At 33.5% G+C, this 18,375-nt stretch overlaps 2 protein-coding genes across 2 annotated transcripts; one reads left to right on the top strand and one right to left on the bottom strand.

Annotated features, from left to right (window-relative positions):
- Positions 1–3,890: 3,890 nt before the first annotated feature.
- TRIADDRAFT_64281 (uncharacterized protein) lies at positions 3,891–5,480 on the top strand (the record flags this gene model as incomplete). The annotated part of the gene is made up of 3 exons (XM_002116551.1): positions 3,891–4,174; positions 4,271–4,331; positions 5,130–5,480. 3 exons carry the CDS (start codon positions 3,891–3,893, stop codon positions 5,478–5,480), a joined length of 696 nt encoding a protein of 231 aa, XP_002116587.1.
- A 322-nt stretch (positions 5,481–5,802) lies between these two features.
- On the bottom strand, positions 5,803–17,673 carry TRIADDRAFT_60509 (uncharacterized protein; the record flags this gene model as incomplete). The annotated part of the gene is made up of 37 exons (XM_002116474.1): positions 5,803–5,849; positions 6,681–6,790; positions 6,918–7,009; positions 7,157–7,227; positions 7,318–7,589; positions 7,677–7,804; positions 7,910–7,963; positions 8,067–8,208; positions 8,322–8,455; positions 8,534–8,657; positions 8,745–8,947; positions 9,036–9,147; positions 9,263–9,689; positions 9,774–9,824; positions 9,893–9,968; positions 10,055–10,150; positions 10,379–10,423; positions 10,509–10,556; positions 10,650–10,689; positions 10,767–10,839; positions 10,915–11,019; positions 11,126–11,196; positions 11,282–11,354; positions 11,419–11,577; positions 11,657–11,780; positions 11,851–12,018; positions 12,090–12,194; positions 12,297–12,488; positions 12,562–12,711; positions 12,848–14,832; positions 14,947–15,058; positions 15,169–15,306; positions 15,472–15,668; positions 15,928–16,071; positions 16,325–16,357; positions 17,278–17,333; positions 17,624–17,673. The coding sequence occupies 37 exons, from the start codon at positions 17,671–17,673 to the stop codon at positions 5,803–5,805; spliced, it is 6,207 nt and encodes a 2,068-aa protein (XP_002116510.1).
- Positions 17,674–18,375: the final 702 nt, after the last annotated feature.

The raw sequence follows: 18,375 nt of genomic DNA, 5'->3' as shown, positions 1-18,375 counted from the left end.
TCCCTTCTTCCAAAGTCTGTATTATTTTAATCAGGAACTTCTTAGAACTCATTACTTTAATACTCGTACTTTATGCAGAAGTATAGCACGTACATTACTACATCGTATTGATGGCATTGGCAAATTTTCCTTTTATTTACTGAAAAGATGGAATAAGCTGGGCAATGATTATACTGTAACAATTACGTAAGCCTGAAGAGAGTATTTTACCAATTGAAAATCTTTGACGGCTATATGCTATACTGTGAATATACGTATTTCGTTATAATCATGATATACGCGTATGTAATCAATTTCAAATTGTAGTCAGGATAGTCGATTTACTTGGGCATTCATGCAGTCATCATTACATTTATTAAATAGTGCTGGTATTCTACTGATTGTTGACCCAAAACAATCTATGCATCCCAATCCATAATAAAGAGCATAAAATAACATGCGTGTTAATCGAAAGTAGGTCGCCGAGTTATCTACGTTATGCATGTTATCCTAAGAATAAAAATCATCATTCATATAATTTCATGACGCTGAACTTTCTTTCTCAAATTACTGTGGTACGCAGCACAACACGACATAAGCATATGACATATAAAAAATAATTAAAAAATAGCATACGCAAATTAAGATAAGCTACAAACCAATATAATCATATTCATCGCATTTTATTTATTCGAAATTTGTAACTCAATCACAGCTAGGTTGAATTAATAGTGTCATCTTTTAACCATATTAATAGACGTTTTTGAAAAAAAAAATAGCAATGACTATCGGTATGTTCAGATAATTCCCATTATGCCACCGAAAGCTGATATACTACTACTTCTATTGAGTGCAACACAGTCACGGTAGCGTGAATATGGGTAATGGTAATTAATGTTAGGATGAAGTCTTAATATCAGATGTAGTTTCAACCGATTCTCATTGAATAATAATCATCAATCAAATCATATTAATACGATGATACGTGAGTCAAGCTATTCTATGGAATTTCCAGTTTTGCAAGTATCATATTAATACGATAGTAAGTGTAGCATGCGATATTCCGTGAAACTTTCACGGGGCTTTGCTATTCTCGTAATGTCCTTACGATAGAATAATGCAGAAAACAGAATAAAAGTTTCTAAATATAGGCAACATGTACCTAAATTAGAGAAAAGCTAAGCATTACAGAATTATTTAACTGAATAATTTGCGCTGTCTATCAATTACTTCTCAATGATATTTTTAAATATGGCGCATACGTATATCAAGGACTTATTTATTTGAGTTTATTCTCAGTTAAATTCTTCATGCTGTTTAACAAATATTGTAAACAAAAAGACTAAATAGAATTAAACTAAAACTATATCTATATGATTCTATCTCAAGAAAGGAACTAGTTGGCAAAAGGAATGATTGTGCCATCAAATTTTTATTATTGCAGTCTTATAAAGCTTAATCACCACGGTTATTTTGAAGTTAGCTCTCATATCGCAGCAGAAGTCGCGTCTAAAGGGTGTTTATTTCTAATTAATTATTAATAGTAGGCGTTACAGTATCACTGTAGGATACTATAACGTATAATTATATCTATTTCTGTGCTTCATATTCTTTTCGATTGTATAGCATGAAAGATCGGTTAATGCTTTCTCAGTAGGTAATCTAGGAAATGTCTATAGTCCACTGCTAAACTAGCTTCATGAATTTTATGCATTATAGATCAAACCTATAGTGCATTAAAGAATATACGCTTCATAATGTAACGCTTGCATACAGCGAAAAATGACATTAGTAACAAGCTATGATGGAAATAAAACTACCCATTAACAGCATCACCTCGTATACACTTCAATGTTTACGAAATAATAAATGTTGATGATTACTTGCTATATATTATGATGGGTATCTAACTGTAAGATAGTAAGGCAAATTACGTGCAAACAAGATTCGCGTTATGTATGACAACCTACTATGGCAGCCTGCTAACAATATTCTTAATGGACATAGTAATATACACGGGCGAACTTCTAAAATATCAATGCTTCAATCACTTTGTCCTACGTACAGTATCCGTCATGTCTCTCGGGATTACAAAAAAATAGAACGATAAAAGTTCATCATTGTGGGTTGCATTTTATATTGTAGTATTAGTATTACTTCTCACTTATACTAGATTAAATTGTAGACTATCGTTTAAAATTGAATAATCAGTATAGACGATATTCTCAATAACTTATTTAGTAAACTAGATTATTTATTAATTAACAAATATCAATACAATCCTATATTCATATATCTCCAACTGGTAATTTCAATCCCTATGATTACCATAGATTATCGTAGAGTAATATCACGAGTGTCTTTCTTTCTTAAGTATGTGATTTGAAACTACAGATATCTACTTTATATCACACTCCTATAATAAGAGTAACAACAGTTATAATATTAATAAATTAAGCAAAACGATGCTTAGTGTACAACGTATCGGATTAAGCCCAATACTGGCTATGCATAGATTAACTTCACGTAATAAAGTACTGCTGATACTAAATATTAGACATTATACCGATAATATAATCACTGTCCAGTTAATCATAGAATACACTTGTTAGAACTATTGTCCAGTAGGTTATTTCGTGTGGGTTAATAAGCTGTATACTGGAAATTAGATTATAATAATTCTAAGCCAATTAAAGAAATTGTTACAAAACTAATGCTTTCTTTTCTTAACACAAGGTTAGGGTTTGATTCGTAGAGTAAATTTTTCAATCACCTTCAACATTCTGACTTAGTATTGCATCCTAATAGTGACTCTATATTTCTCGAATTCTCGAGGCCATTAGCCAATCTATATAGAAGTATTTACTAAAGATTACAATAGCTACTGCGCTAAATTGGTGTCAAAGGTTACAGAGACATTTCACACTGCACCCTTAATGACGAATTGCTACCCTTATGCCAATAGGAATCATTCAGACAATCTAACCAATGTTATTCAATCACAATTACCTGTTAAGATATATATTCATACGCATGATAGAAATTCTTCAGCCGCCCCTTATACTAATCGACTTATATCTAAAATTATATCATGCATATCAGAACAATTTTAATTAGCCAAATAGCCTTAGGGAGTTTTAGCGACAATACAAAAAGCAAATATATTCATAATAGGTAGTACAAATTGACTTAGATAACAATATAAAATTTTACTTTTTTCCGTTACTAATAAAATATTAACAATATTGCAAGATAACAAGAACATACCGCCATTCTTCCATCAATAACCGTATTGTTTAAAATTTGTTTTCAACATGATTGAAAATATCGTTTAATTACAGCAGGAAGAATTTATCCGGTGAATTTAGAAATAGGCTAGAGTTTAGGTGATTAAGCTACCATAAATCCGTAATAGGATGCTTTACTTGAATCAATTTATGTACCTATTAATTCATCGAAGAACGGACTGGCTTGATCTAACAATTTGTCATGTCAACCAATTCTAAAGATTGCCAATTAGAGACGAAACATAAATTTAATCAAACCCCATAGTGGCCTTTCTAAACAAAGGCACAAAAACTGTTCGTCATAGCATATAAAATTTAATTCTTTTCTGCTTAATACAAATCATTGTTATAAAGGAACAAGAAGAAATAGATAAATTGTTCATCATAATGACATCACTTACGTGTATAAAATAGGCGAAATTGGCCACGTCTTAAAAATAAAAGATAATAGAAGTGCCGTATGCAGCAATTGAATGAAAGAAAGAATATATGTAGGTCAGTATAAACGTATATAAAGAGAAGTGTATCCACAGGTTTTCTTAGTAACCAGAAGTCGTTTTGACGCAACAACCATCCTAATTCATCGCTATTTCATTTCTTCCAAGCATAAACTTCGATTTAGCTATGGCAAAGTTTCCATTCTTTATTTGGCTGATTGCCCTTCTTTTAATATCTGTCAGTTATGATGTGTCTGCTTCTGTAGTCCCTGATGATCGCTACGAAGAGTTTGTATTTCCTGATCGAGAAAGCGATGATAGATATGACGAAGAAGATGAAGAAATAGATGAAATAATTGATGCAAAACGCGTTAATCAGCGACTTGAACCAATTGCACCAGAAAAGGTCGATTACAACTTATTTGATGAGAAAGCTGCCGATATTCTTATTGGCGAGGCCGAAAAAGCTAGGTAGAAGTAATATTCAAATCATCGCCTTACATTTAAATGAAATCCCTTCTTTTTCCAAATGAATCGTAACCCATTACTTTTTCTTACACAATTTAGTACCAAGATTGACATCATTCTGACTAATGAAAAAAACCATGGTAGTAATGGTGGAAACAATGTAGGTTTTATCTACTGAGCGTTTTCTTCCTAAAAGTTAAAATTTTTTAACGGCAGTATTTTTTCTTAATCCCATAAAAAAGTTTCAAATGTTTCAAATTTAAGTCTTAGCAACTTAAAATTTAATTAATTAAATTGATATTGTAGTCGGAGAGTTCCAGAATAAGTAACGGAGCGTAGCATGTAACTCTGAAATTAGGATACTAGCACAGTGTATCAATGACGTTTTAAATTCTATTTCTTGATGATAAAATACAACTGTTCTCTTGAAAATTAAGTAGTCGAAAAACAAATGCGATAAAATTTACCTCCGTAGTATCCAAATACGAAAAATAGATTGCTAATATGCAGGTAGTAATATATTCCCAAGAGAATTAATGTGTTTGAAATGCGGGAAAAATTGATACCTCTAATGCTATATAGATATATTTGAGAGATTGACGTAATTATATAATTCGAAGCAATATGTAATATCTTAGCACTATTGTATCATAGTGAAATATAGTACGTTATAAGCACAAAAATGATGAGAAATTATTTTCTTATTCTAAATACGAATAGGGTCTAATTTATTGACGATGGCGATACATCATTTCTTATAACTTTCAATTAAGATGTAGCAATTATTTTTAATTTTTCTGTAGCTTGAATATTACCGGTAACACTTGTTGATAGTATTTCTATACGATACGGCCTAATATGCTTGTACATGTTAATACGAGTATACCACTGCAAGCAGCATTTAATTTTATTTTCTTTAACTCTATGCCTTATTTTTATTATCGTGAAAATTAATTAGGGAGGCTCCAATGGTGGTAGATTTCAATGCCCTTCATTTAGTCAAATACGCCAGGGATATTTACTAGTCAAACAAAACTTCACCGCCATACGAAAAGCCATTGCTGCCGTAAAAAAGGCCAAGGGCGAGTCTTTCATTCGATACAAAGTCTATCACAACTTAGCAGCGCGATTCTGCGCAAACAGTAATACTACAATGTGCAGTTATGTTAAGACCTCTCAGAATGCCGAAAATACTAAATACACTAATGCTACCGCCGGTATTTTGGCTCAGAAGAAAAGACTATTTCAGTACGCTATGAAAATAATGGCTATTGCTAGACGTTTTGCAAGATGCTTTAGGCGACAGTAATTTACATGATACTTCTCACTTATCGGCGTCCATCTGACTTTGATGAGTTAATCTATTCTGTTAGTGCCATGAAGATCGATAACTCCTTTTTATTTGTTGTATTGCATTGACGCATTTTCGTATCTTTGTTGTAGCACTGTACTCTATGCTACTTATTTACAGTAGTTATCATAATAAATAATTAAATTTTCGTCCAGGATTTAATCTGATTAGACTAGCGCAGGTAGGATTAACTTTTTACGAGGCTCACTGATCCTATGCTGTCAATTTTATTACTTTAATGGTAAAGAGGAATTTGTTCTTTGTGTTCGGCGTAGATTTTTTATGTCTGTCGGTGCTGCAATAAATGGTAACCATGTCCAGTATGCACTTTTAAATGATCATTAAATTTATTAGTGAGATTTGTGCGTTAACAGTAAAGTAATTGTCAATAAATAGGTATAACTTCATCCCTGGAACGAGTATCAGTATTCAGATGATGCACTATCTATGTCTCCTATTTACGATAAGTAGCCTTCTTACATCGCAACTACAAAAATGATGTCATGTCTTTGTTCACAAAATACGCTCAAACGCTGATTTTACATATTACATATTGAAGCAATATTGCATGTAGGAAAGGAGATAAACTATAGTCATCTTCAATTCGAAAATTGTCAACTTGTTAGATCTGAAGGCTATAACGACCATAAGACAATTAAGTAAAGTTACGTACCGTAATAAAATAAAATTAATAAACGATGGCTTTAGTATATAAAAGAGTAGCTTAAGTTTTGTTACCTTCAACAAATTCAACTTTATACCAACAAAATTCGTTATTTACAATGCCATATCAAAGTTTTAGTACAGAGCTTACATATCAATTCAAGGATAAATTTTCATTGTTACACGAATATTACAAAGGTCAATATACAACATCATTCTTCTAGAATTTTAAAATTCAAGGTCCAGCCTTTTAACCGACTGCAACAATACTTTACGACTGTCAGCTATACTATAAACACCAATCTGGAAAAGCTTCAACAACAGCCGATCACAATGGTCTATGCAAAATAAGCGGAAATAAAATTGATTATTAGCTTAAAATCGTCACAAGCTGTTTCAAATAGAATTTCCTTAAGTTTGTATGCATGCATCCAAAGCCCTATTAATTAATTTTACTATTTCTACATTACTTTTAATCGTACATGATAAACTTACCGCTACTCAATGAAACGTATTCTGGTACGAAATATAAAGCAGTTTCAACAACATCAGATCGTTCACTATCTAAACATTCCATCAGCACTACGTTAAAGTTTGGCGCCATCCTGGCCGCAGAAAATGGAAAGAAAAACTATATCAGCCATTTGATCTCATTATCTTGATATATGACGCAATAGTTTATAAAATAATTCAAATACAGATACAAGTTCATTCACCAATGTTATATAATACCTAGGATTCGCTCTAATATATCTCAAAACCAAGGTATGCGCTAATCCTCGACAAGCTGCGTCCAAATTGAACATAATTCTTGTCAAATGAATCTAATAAAAGTAACAATTGGTGTTTCACAATTTATCGCAATTTAAAATAGTAACCGTTCCCTATTAGCAATATTCAAATCAGGCAAGCTGTACAATTTGTATATCATAATAATTGCGGCTATAATGTTTACGCTAAAAATACTAAACCTGAAAGTGCTCTAAAATGTTAGGTCTTTTCCTTGATACTTCAAACAGGTCGTGTAATGATGCTAGCAAGTCTTTTAATGAGATAACAACATTGGGTCATCAATATAACTTATTAACAGTGATAGCAGTCTATTAAGTTAATTTTCGAAATATTCTAATACCTGCGATATTTTTGTATGAAGACAAACGATTAATGAATAACGATAACATGGATGAATTCCACTGTTTACTCGCAAGTGTTAATGCTCCCAATTCTTGATTCTTAGAACCCATATTTGTGCTTATAGTATTATCATTCTGGTTTCGCTCATCTTCTATAGATCTACTTGAAGTTATTCCGGGACTTTCGTGATTTGGATAACTACAGTCGATATTGACTTCAATTAGGAGAGATTTTAATAATGATAAATCCGGATATCTCTCAGAAATAGACCTAGGAATAGAAAAACAAGTTACATCAGTTGACGCATCAACGAGTGATACAGGAAAAATGCTTAAGACACGCCTATCTAAGCTTTACTTTAAAATTTGACAGTTGCTCTGAAGCAAGTTGACAGCAGCATTTCCATCATATATGAAATACGCGTGAAGAAATTCCACAAATTTGCTTATTAGATCGGTCATGTAATTATCGTACACATAATAAGCCTATAGTGATGGGAAAGAACAGTTTTGCAATGTCAAATTACAACTTGCCCGTAAGCACGTACAAATTCTTACTACCTACAATAATATCAGCACTACATATCTAACCTGGATCATCTTAAAATAAGTTTCCAAGATTTTCTTAAGTGGCACTCTACCTCGCTAACGCATAGTATAAAATCGAGATGTCAGTAATAGCGATAAGTAAGGATATTGCCACATAAGGTCAAGATATAAATAAGTTGGTAGTGTGCTACTTTCTTACCGGTGTTTCAAAAATTAACGGTCGAAGCAAATCTAATGCATTTAATACATTCATGAAAAAATGATGATGATTACGATTATAAAATTCTTCAAAATTTAATTGAATTCTTCCTTGAAGCAGACCATAAACTACTGGCAATTGTCTACACATTCGCAATAATAATAATAATAGGTTGATTAATAGTTGCTGCGTTGAAGCAATAATCATTTCGCTTTATATTTACTTATTCATTCAAATATCAACAGCATATCTAACCGAATCAGAACTGTAGGATGCTTAATAGCTAATGATCTATATAATAAGTTGATATTTTCAAGTCGCGATAAACAAGCTTTGCCTGCATATGTGCTCGCCATGGAAGCCATTAAATAGTGGCATGTTATATCAAGCTGCAAATGAGTTATTATTTATACTTATCAGTAGAGTGAACTTTCCGAATTGTTGTTTATATATAAAGATAAGTTTACCTTGCCCGGTAAGTTATCATTTAATACGTAATTATGCAATTGTGAATCGGAAGAGATTTCATGGACAATCTCCGGAGCGGCTAGATATAATTTACCAAGTAAGTAAGTTATCATTGGTGAACCCCTAAATTAACAAAATCATGGGCACAAATTTCAGTTAAATGCGAATTGATTTCCTGTGAATAAAACAAAGATGAATATAGATGTATACCTTTTCTTCTTACAGAGATTACTTGTCAACGTGCTCAAAATACTTGGATCATTGTTACAACAAACTACTAGTAGGGACGTTCTAGCCCTTAATTTTTGGTCAAATGTTTCATTTGAACACTTTTCAAACATACTTTCAGCTTCAGCTAGAACATAAACTGCTAGATTTAATAGCTGATTTGGCCGAAGATTGACTATCATAGCCTATATATTAACAAAAAGGAGACTCATTAACTACCTGCACAAAATAATAAAATTAATTTCTAATCTCGATATCTGAATTTAATATTACCTGTCCATCGATTTTTCCTCGAATTATCACGGCAGTTTCGCTGCATCCTTGCCAGAGACGTGGAGATGAAACACAAGTTTCCATAAAATCTAAAGCGGAGGAACTGTCTACACTATTTTGCAATATTTGTAAGAGAATAATAAAAAATATAATATAAATTGATCTACAATTTAGTAATACTAAAGACACAATAACATTTGTAAAGATTCGCGATATTCATCACTTACTTATCTGCATCATTAGAAAGCAACCACTTAATACAGTTTTGTAAAGTACTCCAGCGACTTCGATGAATAGCTGAAGACAACAGAGATAGCTGCCAATTTCTTCTTCCAATACATACGCGATTGAAAACAACCTGTTTGCTGACAGCATCAGTACCAACGACTTCTGGATTTACAATTTGGAACCAGTCAATTGCTAATCCAATGCCGGACATTTTATCACAACTAGAAAATAGATTATATATGTCCACTTCGCCACACGATGATGATTTTTGATCGGTAAATTCGTTAAGAAGAATTTTATGGAGGGCAGAAGTAAGATCATCAAAGGATGGCCCGTCTATCTCAGCTTCGTCGCTTACAGAATTAATTGCGCATTGACTGAATAATAATCCGCTTTGACTCTCTGATGAAGAATTGGAATATATTCCTACAAATAGAGCATTAAACCATAAAATATTGTGCAACTATTCCATAACAACTTTTCATAACGTTGTTCAAAAAACTCAAATACCTAATTGATTGCTCCTCTGTAAACGTTTTTGAATGTGATACCAAATAATATCTTCAGGATTAGAACAAAAACCAATTAATAACTCAAAATTGTAATTACACGATAATTTTGCTACATACTTGAACCAGTAGTATGCTGAATACGGTCTAATAGATTTTCTAACACTTTATTAGTGATATCGGATTCGAAGGCATTCTAAGTTATCAAATTACAAAATGTTGAAACGCTAAGAATCAACGAGTTGCTTAAATTGATTTTATCTATATAAAGCAATTATTTACTTTATAAAGAATGGTCGGTTTGATTATAGACCAAAGGTTAAACAATCGCTTAGTGTAAATTTGAACAAATTTCTCACATTCTTGAGAATCCATTATCTGCAGAATAACAGAGCATGAGAACAAATTCTATCTCTTATAAATGCAAAATCTTATACAAATGACTAACTACAGAGAGGGCATCCGATATCTTGGAAATTAAGGAAGTATTAACATTAGATTGAGATATGTCTACCATTAATTGCTGTAACATGTGCGCAAAAGAAAACAAATTAAATTTGATCATATCAGGTAACTATTATTAGTATATACGGTTCCAAATTATACCTGCTGCAATTTACGCAGCTGCTCATATCTTTGATCTTCTTCGTCCTGTAGGTAATGTAAATTAGTAAGTGAGACTATTGCCTAAAATACCGTTAGTAGCATAATGTACGCGAAGAAATATGCAAAGTACTTTGTTATCGTCACTGTCAGTTACATCGGTAGAGTCAGCTTCAAATAACTGAATGAATAAGACAAGAGTTGATTTTAGTTTGGTTTGTATGTGGTAAATTATATTATTAATTTACCGGTAATTTCACCCTTTTTCACTTACTTCTCTAACAGCTGTAGTTAAGTCTTCATTATTGCTATACCTAGGATTAAAGTGATACATTTCGATATTAATATTGGAATGTATATAGTAAATTATTTAATTTTACAAAGTTCTTACCTGCAATCTATCTCCAGGTTATTGCCAGAAGATGAAACGCTTACGGGAGACGCTGGTGCGGAAGAAGTTGCACCTAAAATATGTAAACCAACGCGAGATTAACTTAACTTTAACTAACTTTCAATCTACAATGGTTTTCACAACTGACTTGACGTGTCATCAACGGTCACTTCCTTAGTCATATATTTTCGGAGGGTAGCACCTCCGGAAACTCCGCGAGCAGTGTGAGCATCGATTAAATCTACTATCCTTGCTATATTAAAATTATAAACATAATGTCAATATTGATCACATTAACATAAAAATCAAGGACTATATTAAAACCTCTACATTAGCTTATCAAAAGGAATACAAAATACCTTTAGAAATTATCTGATCTAAGAAGCGACAATCATCAGTAACACTATCGTCTAGAAACTCTAAAATTTTACTAAAAGGAATTTTTATTACACATTAAAATCGTGATCAAAGGTAATTAGTTGCTAGAGTTGTAACAGCGATTAATTTTGTATTACCTCATATTTCTAACAGGGATTCCAAATGATTGTACGTACATCATAACGTTCACCGGTGTACTATATTCAAGTACTGAAAAATCATAGTGTCACAATTAAGGATTAGAAAGATAACGGTTTATCATGAGATTTTGTACCTTTATCAACTAATCTTGGTATCTGAGACGTTATCATGCGTAATTTTAGCCATGCATCAATCCAAACAATTTGTTCATTATTATCAAGCCGTATGACTATTGGTAACTCTTGATCTTCAGGAAACCACAGGTCCAGTAGAAACTTAAAGTTATCGTTGTCTATCAATAAAAAAATTACGTAGACAATCATCGAAATCAGCTCGTTAGGTAATAATTAATATATAATTTTAGATCGCACCCAATGATGGTGGTCCATATGTTAATAATAGTACAATAGCTTGTAAGATAATGACTGGCAACGAAATGGTAACATTAAGGGTAGTAAAGGTAACTTTCACCAATTGACCGATTACATCTCCCTCCTACGAACAGAGTAATTAAAATTAACCAACGACATTGTAAGATTTAGAGGCCCATCGAGTACTGTCATACCTCCCAAGAATATCCAGTATCATCCGAAATCATAATCCTTAACCCTTTCGAGAAAATATTTAGTAATGAAGACAATACAATGTTACTTTCGTGACTCCTGTCGTTACTTCCGCGGTATATCAGTTTATTTAAGATATTGTATCGTTGAATCATCATTTTGCACATGTCCTATGATTAAAAAAGAGAAAACTTGTTATCAAAAAATCGCATTAAGTGAAATTAAAAGGATGACAACGTACAATAATTAATGAAATTCGATGTCGATATTCATGTGTTGGTCCATGCATGGACAAGAAAATAATATAAGCACCAAGAGCATCGATATCTGTCTCTACCATGAGCGCCTTTTATCATAACAATAAACAATAAAAGCAACAGATTGTCAACATTTTCTATACCATAAGCTTGCGATTATAGCAAATTAACGTGAATATATTATTACTAACTTGTTTAAGATACGTGCACACTAGTTCTCGCACACTACTAAAGTGAGGAATCGACGATAGCTGTACCAATAACCATTCATATGATTTCATAAGAGGTGAATCAAGTGAACTTAATGTCAGCAAGGTTGAACTCATTGAATTCATCAGAATAACATCGCTGTGTTCAGAGTCAGCTATGATCATTGCCAGTGCCTATAATACGAATACATAGTGCAGCAGCTTAAAAATTGCATATTTTGATAACCCATGTGTAAAGTCTGTATACCTTATTCGCAGCAAGGCGTGTACTTCGTTGACTTGAAGCTATTCGACGAAATAAACTGCCGAAAATTTCGCCTACTTCTGTACCACCAGAGTTGGTATCAAATACCATGCCATGTAATTTCTTTGCAAGATGCTCTTTCTTATCTATAAACTAAAAGATATTCAAAAATTGTTCAATACCGCTTATAAACCGCTGACGCACGCTAGAAGCATAGGATACGTCAATAGGAGTTAATATAGTGAAAATTGACAACAAAACGTAGCGTATCATAAAAAGTAGCAGATACCTCTAATTCTTGTCCATCACTGCTAAGATCGTAATGCAGCAGAAATTCGCAAAGACATTGAACCGGTAGTCCTTCCACTGAGCCAAAATTAGAACTAACCAATTGCGCTAACCAAGGCATTGATTCAGCGCTACCTTGACGTTGAATAACATCCAGTAGAAAATCTGGTGATCGACTACTGCATAGTAATCGACCTAAACTTAAGTCGGAATTAATCTTTTGTAGATCGTGGACTACATAATCCGGAGGACATCTCATAATACCTTGAGGGCTGAAACGCATCAATTGTGGTAGTAAGCAGCTATTCTTTTCAACTATATTTCCCCTACTTGAGCTGGAAGAAGTCATATTTTCATAAGCTAATATATCTTCTTTTTCAGCTTGGGCCAATTGGATTTGTGAAACTTTAACACTATCAGATGATTCGGAGTGACTAGTCAATGGCGGGAATGAGTAATTATTAGTCATTACCATTTCCATCAAGCATTTCAAGGTAGGATATTTCTCCCATGCAGTAAAGCCAACTGTGTCTGGATTGTAAACAGCTATAATTACTATTAGTAAACAGCCTTTCCAGTAAAGATCGCTGTATGCAAATTTAACATTTTGAGAATGTAAATTGAGTGATGTCTCAGTGGCTGTATGATGATAAATTGATAAATTAAAGATAGTACCAATCAATTGATTATGATCCACCTCAAATTTTAATGGCAAAGCATTGCTAGCATCTAATTGAGCAGCCTTCGTTAATAGGCTTTTTATTAAATCAAAAGCTTCATAGGGTGGTAAAGCGATAGAATCATTACCAGACATAACTAAAAGAAATCCAATGGATTCACCTTCGACTGGAACATTGGTACATAGCTCCATAACTTGATTTCTTTCTAGCTCAGATGGCCAATTATCAGCGGTGACATAAGTCTCGATTGGATTACGAAATAAAATTTTGTAAATGCAATGTTTCAGATAAGTAGCGCTATCAACATCAAATGCTTTTGGTACAACGATATGTAACCACCATAGTGAATATCTCTGGATTGAAGCTATATGCTGTTGGATCTGCAGTCTAGCGACGATCTTATTATTCATATCTCGCGGGAGTGGAAATACACTAAGCATCATGGTATATGTTAACAAATCGATTATTGCGTAAATTATTTCCTCTTGTCTTCGACTTCGATGTTTCTTAATTTGTTTACCATTGGTCTGACAGTAATCCATCAGCTGCGAGGAAAATTGATAGTAATCGAAATTTGATTTTGTAACACGTAATAATTCACGTAATAATGTCTTAATAGGATTTAGTAAATCTTCTTTATTAATAATAAGATCAATAAAAACAATTGCCAAATACTTTGCGACATCAACAGTACTGGTGTTGAAGACAGCTGACAAAATTAATACATTACTGGTATTAAATGTTCCTGGAGTAGATGACAGCTCGTTGCAAACGGCATGCTTTAAAACGATACCAACATTTCCAGGATGTTTTCCAATTAATTCCTTAATACATGCAACTTGATGATTTGTAAATGGCTTGGTTTTTAATTTCATTTTGATTAAATGAGCGATACATTCTTCGTTGTGCTCAGCGTCACTGTGGCAATTGATTGCCAACGTCATTAAAAGGTGTTGAGCATGTCGAGTAAGCTTAGGATTTTGCAACCATAAATCAATCTTTTGAGCGGCTAGTAGCCGAACGCGGGGATAACAACAAATATTTGCCAGAAATTTAAGCAACTGTCTAGGCACACTATCGGTAGATTGACGTTGACTAAGTATTTTATCAACAGATTGTAAAGCATAGTTCTTAACACTCTCCTTGACCGAAGGTTCTTCATATCTGGGCCGTACACTAGAATCGATAGCATCAGATGAACTATCAGCAGCAGTAGTTGTATCACTCTTATCATCGGTATTTTTCTCAACTCCATTATCAGTAGTAGACATCGATTGTGATGTAGTCTGAACATTACTGGAAGAACCTAATGATAAACAGATATCGTTGATTTGTAAGACAATTCTTTCAAGTATATCAATCACCGTAATTATCAATAAGTTACTACTAGTAGTCAAAGATTAATTTTGTAAATGGATACCGTCAATTGTGGGCAATAATGTATCGAAAACTGTCAAGATATTCTGTACAAAGTCTTTACACATTTCATTATCAACCCATAATCGTTCACCAAGAGCGTCTTGAATATAGACCTATCATTATTCATTTTTAATAAGTAAATACGCAAATTACTGTATACCAAAATGCAACACTAAAACGAAAATATTCATTCTGTTAGTTAAATTGCATTATAATATAAAACCTGAACAAATCTTTCAGGCCAGCAATCATCGTTGGCATGAGTATACATTAAGATATTACAAGCCATGACTGGTACAATAACATTGCCTTTTGCTTTAATATTGATTTGAACGTCACGACTGATAATCCCAATAAGTGCCTAAAAGTTAACAAAAATGCAAAATGATAGTAATCATTACTGATACTTTATTTTAATCTGTATAAATATTCAACTACGCAACAGTAGTAGACCGATGATGGCAGGTATTCGATCAAGTATAGTAGTCGATCTTACTTCACGTAATAATACGAATAAAATACTTACATCTAATACCGATGATGAGGTAAAATGGAATGGCTTATCTTTGGCGAGATATAGAAGCGACATATAATAGGCAGGATTGGGTTTAACCCTATTAGCGCTTAATTTAGCTAATACACCACGAATTATTGCACTAATCTTAAGGCGATCTTCAACAAGATCAGCTTGCATTATCGTCTTTATCAGTTGGGCTGGCTCCACTAGTGTAGTACAAAAGATAGATATGAATTTATGCTATCCTATTTATTGCCGGTGATAGGCAAAGTAACACGTCGTAGTTTTCAAATCACTATGACAATTCATTTTTGGACAATTTTTAAAATAGTAATGTTCTAATCTGTAGATAGAAGAGCATAGTCATTATGCATGTATATATATATATATACTTTGACAGTTCAATGCTAATAACGGTTGACAGAATGCATAGTAAAATAGGATAATGAAGAAGAATATATTTACCATCGATAGGAGGAAGTGGAATTTCTTCTCGACTTATAGTTTGATCTTTAACATGGCTGCCATCAACTTTGGTTCGTTTGGGACTAAGTGCTCTGGAAGCGCTAACAAAATCACCTTCTCTTTTACGATCTGAAGTAGTATTTCCTGGAGCAGAGGAGAATAATTTATATACATTTGCAGATCTTGCTTCCGTTTGTTCGGAGGGATTGTTTGTATTCTTAGAACCTATCCAAAAACGGCTTCAATGTATTAGCGTTGTATAATTATTTTGTATTGATGTATGATATAAATAAGTTGGAACTCCATAATTGCTTGGATGCATTCTTTAGATAGAGATCTAGTTAGCCCTTACGTATGGACTAGAATTGAAAAATATAAATTTATCTGTTCAACTTACCTAAGGCAATTAAATCTCCGTGTGGTACATGGCCTAATGTAAAACATAGTTGATGGTATGAAAGTTATAATTAGTATCAACTAGGCATGTAGAATAGATATCATTTTGTTCCCCTACAGCATTAAAATAGAAAGTCAGTAGCATCTACATTGTACTGTATGATCGATCACTAAGTGATTGCATTGGACACCATTTAGGCTCATTTTTACTGGGTTTTACTGACTTAGAATTGAGTCCTAACACTCCTGTTTACAATACCCTTTACTCTTTCTATCTCTTCAAATCGACGTCGGCACAACAATCAATATGACCTAGTTCGATTGGGGACCTATAGCAGACTGGATAAATAAATTAATTATCCTGTTGTATCCTCTTCAATGCAAGTATTGGACGATGTATGGCATTGATTCTACAAGCCATTGGATGAAGTAAGTATGATATTAATCGCTGGGGTCGATGTTACTATTCTACACCCTCCACTGTACCTCTACAACAGGATGCAAATCGTGTAGAGATGGTAAAGGTCCATTATCCCATGTTAGGGACACAGAATTTTTATCCCAAGCAAAGCAACGGATATGGAAGTCAATACGATCTGTTCTATCACATTTCTATCGCCTCCATAACGGAGACTATTCATCAACAAAATAGTCTTGTCAAAATCGGCAATGAACTAATCGTTTTGATCGATTGTCGTAAGCTTGCAGTAGGGCTAACTAGCGTATATCGCATTACTCTACAGTCCATTGCTAATTATATAATCGAGGCTGTGTTAAATCATACATCCTCTACGGGGTCCAGTGGCAATTTGGGTACAAAGCCTGGATACGGTAAAATGTGTTTACTGTAGTCTACCTCTTGGTCATGATGGCCATTAAAACGACTTCCACTGGGTTCACTATGATCCATGTGTAACAATTCCCCAAAACCTGCAAAAATATCAATGGATTTACCTCGAGCACGATTCATACGTTGTCTATTGCGTGTACTGCGCTCCATTGCCAATGTTCTTAATGATTCATTTACAATATCAAGGAAAATGGAGAATTGTTAATTTCATTCGCGATGGACTGCAATTGTCCGCCACAACTTGTCCCACTGGTAATGGGCCTAATGGCATTGGTCACCGGCTTCTTCTATACTCTACTACCATTGACCTTGTTTGCGTACATTGTTGCTTCACCACTACTCTACTACCTATCATTCATACAGTACAGTATGGACATCAAACAGTGTATCGTACAGTATACTGTACATACTGTCCACAGTGTTTATGGACTTCTACAATCTACATCCCACCTGGACTGAACCCTGGACACTTGACTCGGATGGACAGACATTTCCCTCATCTTGGATAATACCGTACTGGACTGTTCCAAAACACTTCCATTCGCCGCCATCAACGTCCAGTACCGTACCATATATTACTGTATACTGTACTGTACATTATCAAGCGAAAGCTCGATAACGTATTTCACTTATTTTTTCTAAATTAAGTACTATTATATTGAAATCTATTTTATTTTGGAAAGCTTTACTGGAAAGCAGTTATATAAGGTCATCAATTTTATTTTAATGAATGGAAGTCATTCAAAAAAAGAGACACTGAAGATCCATACGAAGTCAGTGATTTGGGGAGATTTCAGCCCACAATTGGTATTGAAAAACGTCTGTCCGTCTGTATAGTATCCAATCTCCAACAAATATAATAGGGTAATACTCAGTACTGTATGTTTGAAGGCGGAGAAGATAAGTCATACTGTACAGTATTAATATTGAGGTGAAACACAGTACAGTTACATACTATACGTGAGTGAGTATACGGACGGCATCATTAGATCCATCTGGACTGAACACTGGACACGTGACTCGGACGGACAGACATTCCATCTTGGATAATACTGCACTGGTCCAAACACTGCCATTCGCCATCAACGTACCGTAGCGTACAGTATATGATACTGTACGTTATCAAGCGAAAGCTCGATAAAGATGTTTCACTTATTTTTTCTTAATTAAGTACTATTATTAGTATTATTATATTGAAATCT

The sequence above is a fragment of the Trichoplax adhaerens genome, genomic scaffold, assembly GCF_000150275.1.
Source record: "Trichoplax adhaerens TRIADscaffold_16 genomic scaffold, whole genome shotgun sequence".
NCBI classification, from domain to species: domain Eukaryota; kingdom Metazoa; phylum Placozoa; class Uniplacotomia; order Trichoplacea; family Trichoplacidae; genus Trichoplax; species Trichoplax adhaerens.
This window is presented reverse-complemented; position numbering and strand designations above follow the sequence as displayed.